The 10,062-nt window shown below is 38.7% G+C and overlaps 1 protein-coding gene across 1 annotated transcript; it reads left to right on the top strand.

Annotated features, from left to right (window-relative positions):
- The first annotated feature begins 1,294 nt into the window (after nt 1–1,294).
- Nucleotides 1,295–9,072, top strand: sall4 (spalt-like transcription factor 4). Its single transcript, XM_084428125.1, has 4 exons — nt 1,295–1,456; nt 3,802–6,282; nt 6,359–6,663; nt 6,770–9,072. The coding sequence occupies exons 1-4, from the start codon at nt 1,390–1,392 to the stop codon at nt 7,190–7,192; spliced, it is 3,276 nt and encodes a 1,091-aa protein (XP_084284251.1). The 5' UTR covers nt 1,295–1,389; the 3' UTR covers nt 7,193–9,072.
- The last annotated feature ends 990 nt before the right edge of the window (nt 9,073–10,062 follow it).

Here is a 10,062-nt window from a genome sequence, read left to right as displayed (position 1 = left end):
TATATGTATATTTATACACACACACACACACACACACACACACACACACACACACACACACAATAGCCTATATACGCACATTTATTATATAAACAAAAACTTTTATGTTAGATGTGATTAATCGATTAGCACTATATATATATATATATATATATATACAGTATATATATATATACAGTATATACATATATATATATATCATATTTTAAAGTTATTGAATATTTAAATTAAAATGTCATAATGCACACACACACACAATATATTGTTTCTTAACTAATATATCCATGTGTTTTCTCGTAAGGTGAGACAATTGCTTTACATACTGTATTTGAATGAACTAAACAACTGCAGTTTTTTTCCTCATTTCTCCTTTAACATTTGCATATATTTACTTGTCTGCTCTTTATTTGTACATTACACTATCAGTACACTGAGACAGGCAGATCTTTGTGTTTAATGTGATGAGGGCTTTATGTCAGTTGCAATTTCCATATTTAAATCACAGAGTGAAAAGGCACGATCAGATTTGTCTTCATGTGCACTGTAAATAAATGTTAATGTTGGCTTCATTTAGAATAGAGGAAATCCATATACATTATCAAGCGTAAAACAACTTGTCTGTCACATTTTATTCGAAATATGTACATATGAATACAATCAGAAAAAAAAAATACAATCAGAAATGTAAATGTTATACATATAAAATATACAACACAAGCTAAATATATATTAGGATATTAATTCATAAAGTGAGACACCCCAAAGATCCATATAAATATCTAAAATAATAATACAATATAAATATAAAATCATTCAGACATTAAGATCCATATGATATTGTAAAAAACTGAAAACACAATCAGAAATTGTATGATTTAATAATACATATATAATAGGATATAAATTCCTAAAGTGATGAAACACCCAAAGATCCATATAAATATCTAAAACAATAATACAATTTAATGTGAAATCATTCATACATTAAGATTCATATAATAGTTTATTAAGAATCAGATTGTTCTCTTAAAATTATTCTCCCCGCTTGCGCGTTTTTCCTTCCCTCCCTCTCTCTATCTCTCTCTCTCTTTCTCTAACACACACACACACACACGCACACACACACACACACACACACATCTCCTCCCCCTTTCTCTCGACTCTGCATTTCTCATCAATGAAGCCTCATTTGAATAATGCGCGAGCACTTTGGACCGGAGCCAATCAGCTGTCAGAAGAGCATGATAAATCGCAATGCATTATTGATAATAATAATTACTTTGACATGCGCATTTCTACTCGAGGGGCTAATTTCCCCCAACCTGGAGAATTTCTAAAGGAGAGGGACTAAATAGTCTTACTATTCGCCCCTGATGGTTGTAGGTTACCATGTCGCGGCGCAAGCAGTCCAAACCACAGCATATCAATTCAGACGAGCCCGCTTCGACAGAAAATGGTAAGTCTGAAGCGACAAAAAGTAGTGGGAACTTTGTTTATATTTTTGAGTTCGTGTACTGTACGTTATGTGTTTAATTTCATAATCTGAATTATGTACTTCGGCGTAAATGGGATCACAAGCCTTTAAATTGACTGGTTTTATGAATGGCCAAATCAACTAAAAAGTTGCTGTATACATCAAATTCGTCATAAATGTGTAAACTAACTTCGGCGACCGACGCGGTTTAATTCAGGTGAAGAAAAGGCGTAGTTTGATTTATTTTTCTTTAGTTTGTTGGTTAATATATATATAGATATATACAAAAAAAAAGAATTGCTAGTCTAATGTATTTACTAAATCGCTAATATGTATCGACTTTGTGCGTTTTACATTCTGCGAGTCAGCGGCTTCTTGTTTTCACGTATTTCGTGTTGCGTTTTGATGGGTGTCTATTACAGATTGGCTATTGAGAGAATATACTAAGGATAAAATATAAAAATAGCCTATGGTTTATGTTTTTTTTTTGTTTTTTTTGCTTCGATCAGCTGTATGACTGGCGGATAAATGTACGTGTATATTTCAGACTATGCTCATGTGTTTTAATATTTGATGTGGCGTACTGGTATCACTGACCACTGTTAAACAAAGGTGCTCAACAGGTCGGCATGAAATGTGAGTCGCGAACATGCTTGACCACAAAGCAATAAATCCCCCACAGTTTCTTTTGGTCGCATATGGAGATGTGGATGGGGGATGGAAATGAAGTTGTGTTGCAATGGGGGTGTAAATGTAAACCACATCTACATGACTAACTTACATGACATACCGAAATGTGGTTATTCTTAGAGTAAAGATGGTATAGATGTGTTTAATTGTATGTTGACTGAGGCTGATTGGGCTTTATTTGTTCTGTTTGTTTAAAGTTGACTTAATCTCAGTCAGTTGAGTTGTACAATATTGCATGTGGAATTCTCTCTCAGTTAAGGTACAATCAGTATAACACTATCAGTAAAGACACATTGTATCCCTTGTACATTGATCAAACGCCCCCTTGTGGTGAGCTGATTTAATGTGCAGTTCAATTGATCCGTTCAACCCTAAACGATTAATTTTCGGCACAATTTGTTTAAATCAAGTCATTTTAGCGTTTGATTGTACCTCCACTGCTTTAAAAAAAAATTTAACATGCAATCAAGACTATGGCTTTTTATCCAGTTTTTGAAAATGGAAACTTTTTTTTTTTTTTTTTAAATCAAACTTAAAAAAAATTTGATTTAAAAACTTGGTTTGGTTTGAGGTGTTTTGTTATCTACTAGCTCTGAGAGCAATGCAACTTTTATGACCATTTGAAGGGGTGGTTCACCCAAAAAGGAAAATTCTGTCATTTACTCACCCCCCCCAAGTTGTTCAAACCTGTATGAGTTTCTTTCTTCTGCTGAATACAAAAGATATTTTGAAGAATGTTGGTAACCAAACCATAGTATAGCCTAGTAAGTCAAATGGGTCCATCAATTGTTTGTTAATGCACAAAATATCTTTTGTGTTCAGCAGAAGAAAGAAATTCATACAGGTTTGTAACAACTTTAGGGTGAGTAAATGATGACAGAATTTTCATTTTTGGGTGAACTATCCCTTTAAGTTGTTTGGTGAACAATTAACATGTCCAGTTTCGCTGTCAGAATGTTAACAGGTGGTCTTTCCCATTCATGAGAGATGATGAAATTTGCATTTAACAATGGCTCTGCTAAAACGACCTCCCTAATGGTGCTGTAGCCTAATTTAATTTTCCTGGCTTTTTCTGCTATACGAATTACCGACTGGCTCCTTTTAGACTGTTATCAGCATTCTTTTATAATTCACTATTAGGACTGCCTAACAACATTTGTATGTTAATTACTTGAACAGCAGTTAAGCATATGCTGTGTGTTTATGAGCCATATGCATTTTGTTTGATTGAGAGATGGAAAATCTGTTGGAGGAAGAAGTTTTTAAGTGCTGGTTAACCTCATTTTATTGGTAAATATTTTCTAGTAAGCTTTGGATTTCATGCTGTAAATGCTGCCATCGTCTGGTGGGACTGCATAACTGAAAAGTTGTATGTGACTGTTTATAATAGAAACTTGAGTTTGTCTAATAAGTGTGTTTCTCAATGTTAAGCATCTGTTATGCAAATTAACATATCCAAATGTGCCACTTAATTTGTGATTTCAGAGTATAAATGCTAAATAGAAATAGACTTCTCTGTAAAACTTTAATTAGCAGGGAGGGAGTACTGTTAACATTATAACTGTGTTCCTTATTTATAGCGAATTATTAAACTCATGTCTTCAACTTTTTTTTCTTTTTCTTTTTTTTTTCTGCAGGGATCTTGCAAAGCGGTCAAAGTGAGGAAAATGGCAATGAGGCTAAGAGGCGACGATCAGAGGAGACCAGGGTTTGCGACAAATGTTGCGCTGAGTTCTTCGATGAGGCCGAGTTTCTTGAACATGAGAGAAACTGCACCAAGAGTCAGCAGGTAGTGATCATGAAAGATGGTGATCGGAGTGAAGTGCCCTCTGAGTTCTCCCAGCGCTCTCCGGGTAATTTCCTGGGTGATCACGGCGATAAGTCTACCAATAATTTGCATTCAAAGCACAGCACAGAGTCTGATGAAATGATGGAAGGAGAGCTCATGCTCAACCAGGATGATCCTTCAAATCACGATCAAGATGTGTCTGGCAGTCCAGACATGAGGTACTCGGCATCTTCCAAAATGCAAGACTCTAATGTGACTCTTGAGTCCATGCCTGCTACCAAAGTCGCTGTAACACAACACTCATCCAATTCGGCCAATCAGAAGTCTCCACCCCCGCAACCACACCAAGATGCCCTTCTTGCAATCCCCATGATCTTGGAGCAGCTGGTCAGTCTCCAGCAGCAGCAACTGCAGCAGATTCAGCTAACTGAGCAGATACGAATCCAGGTGGCAATGATGGCACCTCAAAGTCTCCACTCTGCAGTAGGCGCTGCTGTGGATCCACTGAAAGCACTGGGTGCACATTTATCCCAGCAGCTCTCAGCTGCAGCTGCCCTCATTGGCAAACGCACGGGCTCCCAGAACTTGTCCTTGGAAGCCTTGAAGCAAGCAAAACTACCTCAATCCGCCACCATCCCCACATCCCTCGCTGGAGGTTTGGGCCCAATGCCCTTAAAAGCAGACATTAAAGGACTCCCCGATTTAGCTAGCCGACTTCCAGCGCTGCTTCCGCAATCTCCAGGGGTCATGGGATTACAGAGTCCCTTTAATAGCCTTGCAGCAAGCATGGATTCCTCTAAAAAGGCGAAAAATAAGGTCCCTGTGATGCCCGAGTCCAAAATGGTCTCTGGCGAACACATGCTCAAGCACAAATGCAAGTTCTGTGGTAAAACATTTGGAAATGACAGCGCTCTACAAATCCACTTGCGCTCACACACTGGCGAAAGGCCCTATAAATGTAACATCTGTGGAAACCGTTTCACAACTAAAGGAAACCTCAAAGTGCATTTCCAGAGGCACAAAGAAAAATACCCACACATTAAGATGAATCCACATCCTGTACCAGAACACCTGGACAATATACCAACAAACAATGGCATTCCTTATGGTATGTCTTTGCCCCCCATGGAGGAAAATAATTTTAATGACACCAAACCAGTGCTGGGGATTCCTTCGACAAGTCTCCATCCACCAGTGCTCCAAGCATTCAAGCCCTCATTTGATATTCCAGTAGGTGGGGACATCTACTCCCAGAGGCCTTCTTCATCTGGGAGTGATGGTGCATCCATTTCTTCCAGCATGTTCGGTCAGGAGATGGCGGGACTGGATCAGAGCAAAGATTCCTCGGATGCGCTGGCTGGATTTCACCACCTAAATGGTAACAGTCTATCTGGTGAAAACGGCTCTGGTACTGCAAAACTTCAGCAAATGGTGGATGGCTTGGACAAGAGGACAAATGACCCTAATGAATGTGTTATTTGCCACCGAGTGCTGAGCTGCCAAAGTTCCCTCAAAATGCATTACCGCACACACACTGGTGAGCGACCATACAAATGCAAAATCTGTGGCAGGGCTTTCTCCACCAAGGGCAACCTTAAAGCTCATTATGGCGTTCACAGGGCCAACACTCCTCTTAAGATGCAACACTCCTGCCCAATTTGTCATAAGAAGTTCACCAACGCAGTCGTCCTCCAGCAGCATATTCGTATGCACATGGGCGGCCAGATTCCCAACACGCCTTTGCCAGAGAGTCAGTTTGAAAGTCCTGAAGCACTGGATGCAAGTATGACTGAGGATAAGAATATTGACTCCACTGGGCATGAAGAGAGTATGGAAGAACAAGACTTGGATTTGGACAATCAGGAGAAGCTGAACAACTCTATAGAGCCCCAGCCCAACGGCAAAGAAGATCAGGCTCTCCAAGTTCCACCATCTATGTTTACAGGCATCGCTGCCCTGGAGAACCACATGAAGAGCCTTACTTCTGCACTGAACCTTCAACGGCAAAGCAGCACTGCTTCAGAGAGCGATAGCGGGCTGAAAGATTCCCCTTCAGGGTCTGGGGAAACGGATTACAAGAATGGCCGCAGTCCGGGTGTGTCAGATTCTGTGTCCTTTCACTCTTTGTCCCCTATAGACGGTCTCTTGAGTAATGGTCCGTCAAAATCCCCAGAATACACAAACCCAGACGATGGTGTTAAATCCAGACTAGACTCTGATGCACCTCAAGATTTTAGTGAAAACAACGGAGCACTGGACTTGACATCAAGTTTTGCTCCAAAACCCATCAAAGAGGAGCCGGGCTTCTCCTTCTCCAATGGCGACTATGGTACGTTTTGTTAATTTCAACATGCTTAACTTTGGTACTGATGTTTTGCCAAACTAATAAATTTGTTCTCTCTTAGGTTCTAGTCAGTTACCGTTCATGAGGGTGCCTCCAAGTCTGGTCAAACTGGAGATGCAGATCCCTCCTGAGACTCCCATGGGTGCCCACAGTCTGTACAGCTCCCAGCTGCCTCAAGGAGCTGCTACTCCGCCTTCTACTTCTAATGCTCCTCGTCGGTCCACCAAGCAACATCTCTGCAACATGTGTGGGAAAAACTTTTCATCTGCCAGTGCCCTGCAAATCCATGAACGTACACACACGGGCGAGAAGCCGTTCGGGTGCACTATTTGTGGCAGGGCTTTCACAACAAAGGGAAACCTTAAGGTAACGCTGTCTTTTGCTTTGACTTTAGGCTTTTTAAGTGAATTAATTGAAAATCAAATGCCCTGTGTATACCGCAGTAAATCTCATGAACTCTTATGTTTTACAGGTGCATGTTGGGACGCACATGTGGAATAATACAGCAAGGCGAGGTCAGCGCCTCTCATTGGATAACCCGATGGCTTTGATGGCCATGGGTAGCGAATCCAAGATGATACCAGACATGCTGCCTCCCCCAAAGGATTTGATTCCCCCACCGATTAATTTCGACCCGTCGGTGTGGAACCAGTACGCTGCTGCCTTCACAAATGGGCTGACCATGAAGACCAATGAGATTTCAGTCATCCAAAATGGCGGCATCCCTCTACCAGGAAGTCTTGCTGGAGGTCCTTTAGTGGGCTCTACTGGGGGAATAACCAAGATGGAGTCCTCTCAGGCGGGCATCCCTGGCACAGTTGCAGAAATGGAAAAGAATGGCTCTGAAAGCCTAGCAAAGTTTTCACATTATATGGAGGAGGGTAAAGTGAATTAGAAAGCGAAAGGACTACAGACAAATGTTCCCAATCGACAGTCTGCGTTGTGCTTATGAGCCTGCTGAGATGTTAGGAACTGGGCTATTTATTAATTCAGTCCTTAGTTGGTACAATCAATTCATGTGTGTAAGATTGCTTTTAAGAAGTTGCAAATTTACATACCCTTGTTAAATGAGCCTATACCCTAAAATGGGCCATGCCTTCCTTTTTGGACCCTTACATGCTGGCGATTACTTCTAATTGAATCTGATCTAACTACTGTAGTTTTTTTTTTTTTCCCCTTCTTCCCCTTTTCTTTCTCTCTATTAATATATGCGGGTATTTTGTCAGTTTTGTTTCTAGAAGTTGAATGTAAGTCTTACTTGAAATAGCTTTATTCTGGAGCAAGTCTCATTAGTGATAGGACACTCTTTTGAGTTACATTGTGCTCAGCTCTATGACCCTCAGGAGGATCTCTGCCACAGGTGACCCGAGATCTCAATGTTTTAACAGTTAACATCTTGTTCATCTCTGCTTGGCTTCTCATGGTCCTGTTCGATTTAAAGTCATTAGTCACAAAATGACATCCGTGGCATAGATGCCATACATCAAATGTGTTTGTGGAATTCGTGCCTAGAAAAATGTAATTAATTGACCATTCCACACAATCTACTGAATCTACAGTTTCATTGAGTAGTGAGTAGTTATAGTATAGATGTTTGTTTTGAAACTGGATTTCACTAAGTTATTATGATTTTTTTTTTTTTATTCTCATAGTTTCTATCTGCGCTTAATACCAAAAATTTCGCTAAGTGCCTGTCTTGGAATTATTTTATTTTCCCCTTTCTCTTCATCTTTTTCTTTTTTTTCCATCACAAAAGACACCACAGGATTGTAATAAAAGCCTTTTGGATATCATCTTTTGTTTAGAACAAAATATGCTGTATTTTTGCATTTAGCTGTAGCCCATTCATTTATTTTGAAAGTGATATAATTGGAGAATTGTTTTCTTGCTTTCAGTGGTCCTTATCAAATATTGCATTGAGTCGCTTTCATTTGAGACCTTTGATAGGAGTTAAAAAGGCCGGTATAATACTGAAATGCCTAATCATTCCTTGCACTTTATTTTTCCTCATTCTGCTAAGATCTGATATAAACCAAGCTTTTGTCATTTATTCTGTGAACTTTGTTTCTTGGACCCATCATTCAGATATCATTTGCTTGCTTGCTGCCGTTTTAGGATCCACTGAGTTTTAGAATTCTGTAAATTTGCCGTTTTCCATGCATTTTATACCCATGTGCTGAGCAGGCATGCATATCTCATCCCAAAAGGAGTCGGCAGTCATTCTTATTCCAGGAAAGTCATGGTTTACTACCCAAATGTGTATTGATTGTTGTGGGGACATGTTTAGAGATCGTAGCCATGCATTCTTAGTGAATGAATGAACTTTTGTGTGTATGCACGCAGCGTATCTAAACCTAAAAACTTTATGCTGGTCAAATTTCTACCTCATTTAGATGTCTTTTTTTTTTTTTTTTTTTTTTGCATTGTGTTTGGAGTTATGGTTGCATTGTGCCTCCATAACCTGCTGATTTCTGTAATATAATGAATGTATCGCCAGACACTTTGCACAACACTTGTTCAGAATAGGCAGACTCCTCCTGTAAATTCTCTTTCTATTATGCATTTACCAAGTTGTGCCTTTTTTTTCCCTTAGATGTAAAAAAAAAAAGGTGGTGTCAGATCTTGGTTAAATGGGGTCATGTCTGTACGATTGTTCAAATGTTGAGTCTGTTTTAGGCTTGTTTACAGTGTAGACTTTTTGTAAATGTTTGCTTTTTTGTTTGTTCTCCCTTCCGTTCTGATATTTTTGAGAATAAAACCAAGGATAACTTTTCCAAAATGTTGTTGTTTAAATCCACATGCAGTCATTACATTACATTCGGGAAAAAAGACACTTGAGGACACCAAAGTGGATAATAGATACAATATGAGGGATACTTGTCTAAATTGATTCTAATGTAGGAAAATGCATTTTATTACCATTGTAATTTCCTCTAAATAAGAACTTGTCTGTAGGAAGTAATTTTTTGCTAATAAGGTGAACTGAACAAAATCGATGGTCATGGTATCAGATATTTAAAAGGACCATCTCCATTATCATCTGGTGGATTGCTTTACAAAAGTGCTGTGTCAGTATCATGGTGGTAACTTTTCTTTTTTTTCTTTTTTTATAGAACACTATATTTAATATCATTCACAATGAAATCATACTGAACTTTAACGTGATACTGAATCATTACCATATCCTCCAGGAACCCAGGAACAGACTTTTGTCCACTGTAGTGGACATTATATTTTAATTAATTTCTCTGACACCATACATGTCACAGTTTACCAAAATACCAAATGTTTGGAGGTTTCACCATGACAACAACTTCTCCGACATTAATTTAGTGATAAAATTATGACTCTTATTGACATGATGATTTTTTTTGTATAATTTAAATCTGACTAATTTTCAAATTGTTTGTCATAAATCAACATCTGAGGAATATGTTATGGGGTTTCTATTCAAGATATGATTTTCTGTTATGAAGCAGGGCCTTGATTTCATACATGTCCACTGTAGAGGACACCAGGATTTAAATCATGTTTATCAGGCATTCTGGGAGACACAACAAGTGAATAGGGAAAGGAATTCTATATCAATATTCCTATGAAATATTAGATATGATTATGAAAATGTTGCCAATTATTACACTTCTTTTTTCATCTCATGTTGGCCCAAGAACACATTAATATGCAAATTAGTGTATAGATGCATTTCATTGAATGTGACTATGGCAAATTTACCCATGTATTGCATAAAGTAAAATGGTATATCAA

The sequence above is a fragment of the Rutilus rutilus genome (assembly GCF_951802725.1).
Source record: "Rutilus rutilus genome assembly, chromosome: 13".
NCBI classification, from domain to species: Eukaryota; Metazoa; Chordata; class Actinopteri; order Cypriniformes; family Leuciscidae; genus Rutilus; species Rutilus rutilus.
The sequence above is the reverse complement of the archived record's forward strand: the minus strand, read 5'-3'. Positions and strand labels throughout refer to the sequence as shown.